This window comes from Sinohyriopsis cumingii, chromosome 1 (genome assembly GCF_028554795.1).
Source record: "Sinohyriopsis cumingii isolate HCF-2022 chromosome 1, ASM2855479v2, whole genome shotgun sequence".
Classification (NCBI taxonomy): domain Eukaryota; kingdom Metazoa; phylum Mollusca; class Bivalvia; order Unionida; family Unionidae; genus Sinohyriopsis; species Sinohyriopsis cumingii.
In genome coordinates, this window is record NC_142961.1 from 113,726,134 (window position 1) to 113,739,310 (window position 13,177).

Consider the following 13,177-nt stretch of genomic DNA (forward strand, 5'->3'; position numbering starts at 1 on the left):
ATGACATAATGTAAAGAAGTTGTAGTAAATGATGATCATGACATAATGTAAAAGAAGTTGTAGTAAATGATAATCATGACATAATGTAAAAGAAGTTGTAGTAAGTGATGAGCATGACATAATGTAAAGAAGTTGTAGTAAATGATGATCATGACATAATGTAAAAGTTGTAGTAAATGATGATCATGACACAATGTAAAGAAGTTGTAGTAAATGAAGATCATGACATAATGTAAAAGTTGTAGTAAATGATAATGATGACATAATGTAAAGAAGTTGTAGTAAATGATGATCATGACATAATGTAAAGAAGTTGTAGTAAATGATGATCATGACATAATGTAAAAGTTGTAGTAAATGATGATCATGACATAATGTAAAGAAGTTGTAGTAAATGATGATCATGACATAATGTAAAGAAGTTGTAGTAAATGATAATCATGACATAATGTAAAAGTTGTATTAAATGATGATCATGACACAATGTAAAGAGGTTGTAGTAAATGATGATCATGACATAATGTAAAAGTTGTAGTAAATGATAATGATGAAATAATGTAAAGAAGTTGTAGTAAATGATGATCATGACATAATGTAATGTGGTTGTAGTAAATGATGATCATGACATAATGTAAAGAAGTTGTAGTAAATGATGATCATGATATAATGTAAAAGTTGTAGTAAATGATGATCATGACATAATGTAAAGAAGTTGTAGTAAATGATGATCATGACATAATGTAAAAGTTGTAGTAAATGATGATCATGACACAATGTAAAGAAGCTGTAGTAAATGATGATCATGACATAATGTAAAAGAATTAGTAAATGATGATCATGACATAATGTAAAAGAAGTGGTAGTAAATGATGATCATGATATAATGTAAAAGTTGTAGTAAATGATGATCATGACATAATGTAAAGAAGTTGTAGTAAATGATGATCATGACATAATGTAAAGAAGTTGTAGTAAGTGATGATCATGACATAATGTAAAGTAGTTTTAGTAAATGATGATCATGACATAATGTAAAAGAAGTTGTAGAAAATGATGATCATGACATAATGTAAAGAAGTTGTAGTAAATGATGATCATGACATAATGTAAAGAAGTTGTAGTAAATGATTATCATGACATAATGTAAAGTAGTTGTAGTAAATGATGATCATGACATAATGTAAAAGAAGTTGTAGTAAATGATTATCATGACATAATGTAAAAGAAGTAGTAAATGATGATCATGACATAATGTAAAAGAAGTGGTAGTAAATGATGATCATGACATAATGTAAAAGAAGTTGTAGTAAATGATTATCATGACATAATGTAAAAGTTGTAGTAAATGATGATCATGACATAATGTAAAGAAGTTGTAGTAAATGATGATCATGACATAATGTAAAAGAAGTTGTAGTAAATGATAATCATGACATAATGTAAAAGAAGTTGTAGTAAGTGATGAGCATGACATAATGTAAAGAAGTTGTAGTAAATGATGATCATGACATAATGTAAAAGTTGTAGTAAATGATGATCATGACACAATGTAAAGAAGTTGTAGTAAATGATGATCATGACATAATGTAAAAGTTGTAGTAAATGATAATGATGACATAATGTAAAGAAGTTGTAGTAAATGATGATCATGACATAATGTAAAGAAGTTGTAGTAAATGATGATCATGACATAATGTAAAAGTTGTAGTAAATGATGATCATGACATAATGTAAAGAAGTTGTAGTAAATGATGATCATGACATAATGTAAAGAAGTTGTAGTAAATGATAATCATGACATAATGTAAAAGTTGTAGTAAATGATGATCATGACACAATGTAAAGAGGTTGTAGTAAATGATGATCATGACATAATGTAAAAGTTGTAGTAAATGATAATGATGAAATAATGTAAAGAAGTTGTAGTAAATGATGATCATGACATAAGGTAAAGTGGTTGTAGTAAATGGTGATCATGACATAATGTAAAGAAGTTGTAGTAAATGATGATCATGACATAATGTAAAGAAGTTGTAGTAAATGATGATCATGACATAATGTAAAAGATGTGGTAGTAAATGATGATCATGACATAATGTAAAAGTTGTAGTAAATGATGATCATGACATAATGTAAAGAAGTTGTAGTAAATGATGATCATGATATAATGTAAAAGTTGTAGTAAATGATGATCATGACATAATGTAAAGAAGTTGTAGTAAATGATGATCATGACATAATGTAAAAGTTGTAGTAAATGATGATCATGACACAATGTAAAGAAGCTGTAGTAAATGATGATCATGACGTAATGTAAAAGAATTAGTAAATGATGATCATGACATAATGTAAAAGAAGTGGTAGTAAATGATGATCATGATATAATGTAAAAGTTGTAGTAAATGATGATCATGACATAATGTAAAGAAGTTGTAGTAAATGATGATCATGACATAATGTAAAAGAAGTTGTAGTAAATGATAATCATGACATAATGTAAAAGAAGTTGTAGTAAGTGATGAGCATGACATAATGTAAAGAAGTTGTAGTAAATGATGATCATGACATAATGTAAAAGTTGTAGTAAATGATGATCATGACGTAATGTAAAAGAATTAGTAAATGATGATCATGACATAATGTAAAAGTTGTAGTAAATGATGATCATGACATAATGTAAAGAAGTTGTAGTAAATGATGATCATGATATAATGTAAAAGTTGTAGTAAATGATGATCATGACATAATGTAAAGAAGTTGTAGTAAATGATGATCATGACATAATGTAAAAGTTGTAGTAAATGATGATCATGACACAATGTAAAGAAGCTGTAGTAAATGATGATCATGACGTAATGTAAAAGAATTAGTAAATGATGATCATGACATAATGTAAAAGAAGTGGTAGTAAATGATGATCATGATATAATGTAAAAGTTGTAGTAAATGATGATCATGACATAATGTAAAGAAGTTGTAGTAAATGATGATCATGACATAATGTAAAAGAAGTTGTAGTAAATGATAATCATGACATAATGTAAAAGAAGTTGTAGTAAGTGATGAGCATGACATAATGTAAAGAAGTTGTAGTAAATGATGATCATGACATAATGTAAAAGTTGTAGTAAATGATGATCATGACACAATGTAAAGAAGTTGTAGTAAATGATGATCATGACATAATGTAAAAGTTGTAGTAAATGATAATGATGACATAATGTAAAGAAGTTGTAGTAAATGATGATCATGACATAATGTAAAGAAGTTGTAGTAAATGATGATCATGACATAATGTAAAAGTTGTAGTAAATGATGATCATGACATAATGTAAAGAAGTTGTAGTAAATGATGATCATGACATAATGTAAAGAAGTTGTAGTAAATGATAATCATGACATAATGTAAAAGTTGTAGTAAATGATGATCATGACACAATGTAAAGAGGTTGTAGTAAATGATGATCATGACATAATGTAAAAGTTGTAGTAAATGATAATGATGAAATAATGTAAAGAAGTTGTAGTAAATGATGATCATGACATAATGTAAAGTGTTTGTAGTAAATGATGATCATGACATAATGTAAAGAAGTTGTAGTAAATGATGATCATGACATAATGTAAAGAAGTTGTAGTAAATGATGATCATGACGTAATGTAAAAGATGTGGTAGTAGATGATGATCATGACATTATGTAAAAGAAGTAGTAAATGGTAATCATAATATAATGTAATGGAAGTAGTAAATGATAATCATGACGTAATGTAAAAGAAGTAGTAAATGATAATCATGGCATAATGTAAAAGAAGTTTGAGTAAATGATGATCATGACATAATGTAAAAGAAGTTGTAAATGATAATCATGACATAATGTAAAATTTGTAGTAAATGATAATCATAACATAATGTAAAAGAAGTTGTAGTAAATGAAGACCATGACATAATGTAAAAGAAGTTGTAGTAAATGATAATCATAACATAATGGAAAAGAAGTTGTAGTAAATGATATTCATGACATAACGTAAAAGAAGTTGTAGTAAATGATAATGATGACATAATGTAAAAGAAGTTCTAGTAAATGATAATCATAACATAATGTAAAAGAAGTTGTAGTAAATGATCATCATGACATAATGTAAAAGAAGTTCTAGTAAATGATAATCATAACATAATGTAAAAGAAGTTGTAGTAAATGATAATCATGACATAATGTAAAGAAGTTGTAGTAAATGATAATGATGACAAAATGTATAAGAACTTAGTTGGGACATTGCTGTTCAGATGATTGTATATAGATCACAAAAGCAGCAGAAATTTGTGAATTTCAGAAACAACATTTTGAAAAATATGGTTATTATTATAATTTGGTAAAGAAATACTAATAAATTAGGTCTGTGTGTATTTTATCCTATTTCATTTGAGAGTAATTTTAATTAATTTATGTGAAAAGATCTGTTCTATTAAGTAAATAAATGAAATAAATATTCAAGTTTGTGTTTCTGTTCTTGACTGAAAACACTGACTTCACAGAAATTGACAAGACAAGCTTTGTAATCTGCCTTTGTAATTGTCATATAATTGACCTTAATCTGTTTGTCGTATATGCATGTCAGTTCTCGTTGCAAACAATTTCTTAGTATAACTGAGAGCAATCAATCATACAGCAGTGAAATAGAGCTTTACTTAGTATAGTGGAGAGCAGTCTATCACAAGACAGTGAAACAGAGCTGTACTTAGTAATGCTAAGAGCATTCTATCAAAAGACAGTGAAATAGAGCTTTGCTTAGTACAGTTGAGAGCAGTTTATCAAAAGACAGTGAAACAGAGCTGTACTTAGTACAGCTGAGAGCAGTCTATGAAAAGACAATGAAATAGAGCTTTACTTAGTACAGTTGAGAGCAGTCTATGAAAAGACAGTGAAATAGAGCTTTACTTAGTACAGCTGGGAGCAGTCTATCGAAAGACAATGAAATAGAGCTGTACTTCATACAGTTAAGAGCGGTCTATCAAAAGACATAAAACAGAACTGTACTTAGTACAGTTGAGAGCAGTCTATAAAAAGACAATGAAAAAGAGCTTTACTCAGTACAACTGAGAGCAGTCTATCAAAAGACTGAAATAGAGCTGTACTTCGTATAGTTAAGAGCAGTCTATCAAAAGACAGTGAAACAGAGCTGTACTTAGTACAACTGAGAGCAGTCTATCAAGAGATGAACGATATATACTTGGCTGAATTTTACTGAAAAATACACAAGTATTAGATACAGGAGTGTAAAATGTAATAAATGGTCATACTCATCATGATCAGAGCTCAGATGAACTCGCTATTCTAGGAAGATTTGAAGAAAAATAATGTGAGATTTCTTTTGGTTTTTTTGTCTTTGGGTCAACAGATATGTATGTATCACATTTAAAATTCTGTAATTGTGTTGATGGTGTAAAGGTAATGATTGATGTATTTCAAGGGTTCCAAAATTGAAAAAATTATTTCATCAGTAATGTTTTTAAAGAAAATACATGTATAATTATATCCATAGAGACAGTGGTAAAAGTAATGTGTAAAATAAGAATAGGTAATACTCCAAGTATAACTAAGAAATCTACCCTCCCCCTCATCACAAGTGATAAATATTTTAACACTTGGCTACTTTTCTAAGTACTTGAACATCTATAACACACACAAAAATACAATATTTACCCTGTAACTGTGATGCTGAATACAACAAATTATTTCCTGCTTGTTTTGATCACTTTTTTTAAAAAAAACAAGATGGAAGGCATATTTAATGACTATGCTGGTGATGGGAGAGCAAAGAGGAGGAGAGAAGGAGGAATGGGAATTTAAATGAAAGAGGTGACTAAAGGTTGTTTAAAATGGAAATATCATGTCAATAGAACCTTGGTTCTGTTTTTCTAATATAATGTGTTCATGTATTGACCTTTTCTAAATAGGTTTTCACTATTCTAAAATTATTGAACAGGTTTTGAATTAATCCCACCATCTTCCCTAAATTTCACTGTAATCTGATATTTGTTGTAATTGGTCTTGACTGTTTTAAAGAAATAATATAGAATTACTGAAAAGTCAGCCCATGCTTCTGTACAATTATTTATTAAACTTTTTTATCTGTCCCCAAAAAAAACACACTATTAGTGCAGTTTTCTGTCCTTTTACCCTCCTAATCCATTTATTTATGTATAGGTCAGTCTGTTTATCTGATCACCAATCTCTGTACATCCTTCCATGCATTTATTCATCTGTCAGTTTGCCTATCAGTTCCATAACCCTCCATTTCCAAATTGCCCATCCATCAATTTGCTCTTTGTTGATTTGTCTGTTTGTTCATCTTTTTTGTCCATCCATCCATTCTTGTATTCACCCATTGATTTGTATGAATGTTATCAATTTAAAAGTTTACAGTTCCCCTCCATGTCAATCCATTTTTCTATCTTGCCATTCATCATAATTGTATCCTTCTGTTAGTTTTGTCTGCCAATCTAAATTTGTCTTGTTTGTCTGCCAATCTAAATTTGTCTCTGATTTATCAAAACTTTTACTGTTTATGTCTGTACATATTTTTGGTTTGAACAGAAGATCTATTAAAAAATGTAATACACCAAGATGTTGCTTTGTTTTCATACCTGTGCCACTCACTGTGCACTTTAAAGGAGGATTATTTAACTTTCATTCAGGTGAAGGAAATGAAATGAGAAATTTATAGATTTTAAAAAGAGTGCCTTCATATTCTCCTTCATGTACATACCTGATTGCCTACTTAACTACCTACATACACACACACTATATATATATATATATATATATATATATATATATATATATATATATACAGTAACATGCAGTAACTCCCAATGCAGCAAGGAAATTAATAATAATAAAATCATGCGAAAGAATGTTTACCCCACACACCTCTCTGCTCTCCTCTCACATTCTCTCTCACACACACACTCTACCGTGTAACTGTGGATATATATTAGTGCTCATTCGATATTTTCCAATAATACAGACAACTAACAATAATAGTAATAATGAAGATAAATTAGGGTGTTGAATGTGACAGTTGTGATGCAAAGGTGAAGAAATAATGTCCATGTGTCAAACACTTTGAGTTTTCTTTAATATTTGTAGTTCATAATGTCTCGTGAAGCAAAACTGCATAAAATCTAATGGATTAAAATAATCAAGTGACAGTGAAACATATGTTTGGTGACAATACCATGTCAGATGATGATCAGGGATTCTGAAATTTGATTTGATATATCCTCTAAATGGAAGAGCCAAAATGAAGAATTTCATGTTGTAAAGTTTTGATTTTTAGGGTTCTTTCAAATAAAACTTTTGAACGGTGAGTGAAAGTGTATTTTTGTGTCAAATTACTGATTGATGAATAGAAAAATTACTGAGCTTCTTGCCAGTGTGCTAAAAGTGTGATTTTCAAGCATCACAAGTGTGAAATAGATGCAAATACTCTGTGACCCAAAGCCATCCTTGCCAAAAGCAAGTAATTGTTACCATATCTGTCCCCATAATGACCTTCATAATAAAAAATCATTGTTTAGACAGGTTTATTAGTGACTTTTCACTCATTGAGGGTCTTTCAATGATCATGCATAAACTATATTGTGAAATTCGACCAGTTATAAATGCTTGATGAAGTTTTAGAAACTAGTAAAAACTATAGTTTTTTTATGTTCTAATGGGAGTTGATTAAATAGTGTTGCCTGTTTGTAGCCAGTGGCTATAAGTCATTGCAGAGTATAGTATTCACTGTGTTAATTTGATGTCATATAGCAAAATTATTTGATATAATTACTAAAGCAGTATGATGAAGCTTAACTGGGTTTGTTATAAAAAGTGTCAAAAGATGTCATTGCACAGTTAAAGTCCAGCCTCAGAAAAGCAACATTACACAATAAACATCTGACCTCAAAAGGCGTTATTACAAAGTAAAGACCTGACCTCAAAAGACGTCATTGCACAGTGAAGGTCCCGCCTCAAAAAAGTAACATTACACAATAAACACCTGACCTCAAAAGTCATAATTGCACAGTAAATACCTGACCTCAAAAGGCATCATTGCATAGTGAAGGTCCAGCCTCAAAAAAGCAACATCACACAATAAACACCTGACCTCAAAAGGCATCATTGCATAGTAAAGACCTGACCTCAAAAGGCATCATTGCACAGTAAAGACCTAACCTCAAAAGGCATCATTGCACAGTGAAGATCCAGCCTCAAAAAAGCAGCATCACACAATAAACACCTGACCTCAAAAGGCGTCATTGCATAGTAAAGACCTGACCTCAGAAAGTGTCACTGCACAGTGAAAGCCCATCCTCGAATGGTGTCTTTGGACAGTAAAGACCTGACCTCAAAAGGTGTCATTGCACAGTGAAAGCCCATCTTCAAAAGGTGTCATTGCACAGTGAAAGCCCATCCTCAAAAGGCATTATTGCACAGTAAAGACCTGACCTCAAACTGCTCACTGCACAGCAAAGACCTGGCCTCATATGGCATCATTTTCAGTACAGACCTGGCCTCCAAAGGCATCACTGCAAAGTAAAGACCTGGCTTCAGAATGAATCATTGTACAGTAAAGACCTGGCCTCAGATGGCATCATAGTGCACTAAAGGATTAGATGGGTTTTTTTCTTGCAAATGATCTTCACATTAATTTGTCATGTGGTTGCATAGCTTTGAATGTATTTTAGACATCATTTGAATGCAGGCAAAAGTTGCATAATTCTTAATATATGTTTTCTTCATCTTTTGGGTAATACTGCAGTGTGACTAGGACATGTGGGTGGTTCAGGTATTCCAATTTCTTGGGACAATGGTAATTTTTTTTCAGGCACTGGCACCATAACTGGAATAATACTTAGGCTGTCTTGACAATAGTTATGAACTCAGATATTTCATTACCATTTGCTAAGAAAAAGAGGCAGACTAGTCCATTCAAAATGACACTGAAACCTATGATGATGCATGCATTGACACTACCGTTCTGGTTAATTATGAAGAATATGCTAAACATTTGGCTATGAAAACATCAGATTCACCAGCGTTAAAAATATCTTCTAGCAGTTAGAAATCAAGCTAGAAATGAGTGTATGACACTCTTTTTTAATCCAAAGTTTTTTCTGGCAATGTTACGGTTACTAATAATAATGCGGTTCTGTGTTTCCAAATATGACTGATGGATGTCAAAACCTCATTTATTACCTCAGGTGCATACAGGTGATTTACTTTCTTCAGATTCATTTATTAGAAGTACCATTTAAAACTATCATTGCATCCTCCAAATCAAGAACCTAGATGGAGATTTTGTCCCAAAATGGTGACATTTTATCATTTCTAAAAAATTTAAATATAAAAGATAGACAATCAAATTGAATAAATGTGGTATTCACAGTCAAATCATAATTTATTTTTTAAAAGTTTACCATACCTGGCTCAAACATGTCAAAGAACCTAAATTCATTATTGAGTATGGTAAATGAAACCTTTTGTTTAAATATTTATAACCTATGTTGTAACATGACCCTCCACTTAGACTGCTCTCTTGTATGATTAAATGAACTCAGGAACAAACCAACCTCAAGCAAATGCAACAAGACATGTTAGTTATGCTTCAGTGCTTCAACAGATAAAGAAAATCAATCTTGTGTCACCTCTTCTTGGTACCACTACACAAACTGGGCTGATAAAATTTTGCATTCTATTGTAATCCTTAAGAAAATCGTGAATATTTCATCTCTTATTTTTCTTGTAGATTTCCTGTGCAATAGAGAATTAAATAGAAACCAGTCTAAACAGATGATGAAATGTTTTAACTTCAGCCTCATGACATTTGCATAGCATGAAAAATCAAACAGGCTGCTGCGACTAAAATGTAGGGTCATTTCATTTAAATGCAGCTAGTTGTAGACAATGCCTGTATGCTAATGTATTTTTATATGATGTGTCCAGTTTAGTGCCAGATGTAAATAAGATATCGGGGTAGTCTTGGTGTATCAGAACTTATAACTACTGCAATGGATTTCGTATCAACTGTAGTTATGATCTATATATATATATAAGGAACTTAGTGCAATAATACCATATCTCAAGGAAGATAACCCATTAGTGGACTACTAGTTCTGACAATGCTGTTCCAAACTTTACATTTTAATTTTCTTTTAATTTATTGCAGACAAATTGTTAATTAGGACACTATACCAGTCATGAAGCCTCTGCAAGGATTGTTTTGGTTCACTAGAATAGAAGTACATCATGTGTTGTCAGCTTACCTTTGATTTCATTTATTACAAAAAAATTAAGATGGACAGCATGGAATATGTATATCATCCAAAAGGAACAGAGTGCTACATTGAATATGTATATCATCCATAAGGAACAGAGTGCTACATTGAATATGTATATCATCCATAAGGAACAGAGTGCTACATTGAATATGTATATCATCCATAAGGAACAGAGTGCTACATTGAATATGTATATCATCCATAAGGAACAGAGTGCTACATTGAATATGTATATCATCCATAAGGAACAGAGTGCTACATTGAATATGTATATCATCCAAAAGGAACAGAGTGCTACATTGAATATGTATATCATCCATAAGGAACAGAGTGCTACATTGAATATGTATATCATCCATAAGGAACAGAGTGCTACACTGAATATGGTTCAACAACGGTGAAAGTTATTTATTTCGTTTGTACATGTACTTTTTGTTATTTGCATTTTAAGTGAGATGTCAATCCTTTTTTGCTAAATTAAAAAGTTACAGAAAATCCTAGTGTTCTCAGATCACAAAAATAAAATGTCTTTTACTAAGTTTGATCAAATGTTAATAATAATAATAATAATATAATAACAATAATAATAATTCATTATTTATAGAAGGTTACTCAATCAATGCAGACTGTTTCTCTACAACTAAAGTGACCATACTTCTTTGTATATGTCATTTTTCACTCCATGTAAGTGATTCTTACTTTTAATCAGTTTTATGGAATCTTTTGACACAGACATACTTTAAAAAAGGTTTCTTGAAGTAGACAAATGTGTATGCATGTCAACAGGCATACGTAGATAATTTGATTTAATTGTTCTGCCAATTGCATCTTTTTTTTTTAAAGTTTTATTTTTCTTAAAAACTTTTTGGATGTGGATATTTTTTGACTACATTGGAGGAATACTGTTTTACAAACACAAATTTAGTATTTTATATTTCTTTTTTTAACAGGACCAAAGACAAGTTGGTTGTATTGGAATTGCAAAGATGAAAGAGCAACTATAATTAATTCCACCTTTCGTATCATGGTTCTTATTCCATTGCTGCAAAATTACACATCTACATGGTTATTTGTTTGGTTTTGCAGAGTGCTTCTTATCTTTGAAATAAAACTTTATTTGCAAATTATTTTGTTCTTTTGATGAGAAAATGTTATATTATACACAGATTAAGAATATGGCATACATTTAAAAAGTGATACTGTTTACAGAGTTTATTATTTTTATGCTTGCACATACCTATTTTAAAGAGCTTGAACTTAAGTTGAACACAGACCAGTTTGTAAAATACTTTCTGAACTTTCAGTGAACCTCAGCCTGCTTCCAAGACATGAATAATTATGATCTTACAATGTGAAGATCATGGTGAATTTAAAGATAAATTAGTCCTCAATGCTCTCTCTCTCTCTCTCTCTCTTTCTCTCTCTCTCTCTCTCTCTCTCACACACACACACACACACACAGGATGAGAGAGGTGAATATGGCCTGTAGTACATAAATATTATAAACACCCTGGGCTCCCAACCGACTCTTCATTCTGGAACTCTGGAGTCTCCAAACTATTTCTGAGAGTCCCTGCCTTAAGCTCAGGAGTCCCTTTTATAATCATATTATAATTTTACAAACAATGGAAAGGAACATGAAAAAGGTGCAATGCTGTCGTGCATTTCTGCGCACTTAAGGTTTCCGTCATCAATATTGAAGCGAAATGCATACCAAATTTGACTGATTGACAAAAATAAAATACTGCAATGATTACCATTTGAAAAGAGGCAGTTGTCACCAGAATATTCTGTTCAATATAATATTAATTTTGGACACACAGGATAACACCCCTGTGTTTTCATCACTCTTGATATGTCGGAATATTCTGCGCATAGCTTTGAAAAGATCTAATATTTATCCATCGGGCTACGGAAATGAAATACATTACTTTGGATTATTTCTGTCAGCATTTCAGTTGAATAATTAGTTAGGTTTATAGCTAGTTTTACAGAATCAAAGTAACATTGCCAATAAATGTCAAGAGATATTAAGTAAACTAAACAGATTTTGTAAAAAAAATATGTAAAGTTCAACATTTTATAATTAAAAAAAGCTATTATGTTGAAGAGAAACAACAATGAATAGGGTGTAATAAATTTACGTCTTGTTTAAGGGAAAAAAATACCAAAGAATTTAGAAACAGACTATAGGTGGGACAATTTTTTGAGAATCCCGTTTTAGCAACAAGTTGGCATTTTGGATAGCGGATGATTTTTTTATGAGTGGGACAACTGCTAGCAAATTTGGAAACTTGGATTAAAATGCAGTTCTGTTTTAAGGCATGTATTTCCATCTTTTATATAATGTATTTATTTGTATGATTTTAAAGGATATATAGTAAATAGGATTTTCTGGGTTAAAAGTACAAAAAAGGTCATGGAGTGGGTTTTCATGTTGACATTTAGAAATCACATTTTCATACACGTTTAGGGTATAAATGTGGTATATTTTTGAACACTTTATGAATATCACTTTCCTTTTGGATTTTCGACCAAAAACAACATGCGATCCAGAAATGTATCATTGGGCAGAATTACCCGACACACAGAATTGGCCAACATGGTGGTATATAATCACTATTTTATTACATATTTGGATTCAGTTCTTAGACTTTATAAGATCATATTGAAAACAAGCTATTTTTTATTAATTGTTCGAAGTATATTTTTATAACAATGCTATCTAGTTTTACAAATGAGTTTCGTCACATTTTCCCATTTTCTGCATTTAAATAGTATTGTCATTCACACCAGTGTAGCTTGGTGAATAAACCTGGCATTATGCTTTACCGTATATATTGACCTTAA

The 13,177-nt window shown here is 30.7% G+C and overlaps 1 protein-coding gene across 4 annotated transcripts in view; it reads left to right on the forward strand.

Annotated features, from left to right (window-relative positions):
• The window catches only part of LOC149807652 (mpv17-like protein 2), a 74,409-nt gene extending 62,958 nt beyond the window's left edge, over positions 1-11,451 (forward strand). For 3 of the 4 annotated variants that reach the window (XM_089969145.1, XM_089969153.1, XM_089969148.1), the window contains exon 6: positions 10,216-11,451. In XM_089969145.1, the coding sequence (XP_089825271.1) occupies positions 10,216-10,231 (16 nt within the window). In that variant the 3' untranslated portion in view covers positions 10,232-11,451. The remainder of the gene's footprint in view (positions 1-10,215) is intronic. The other variant, XR_016423150.1, reaches the window with a different exon arrangement.
• Positions 11,452-13,177: the final 1,726 nt, after the last annotated feature.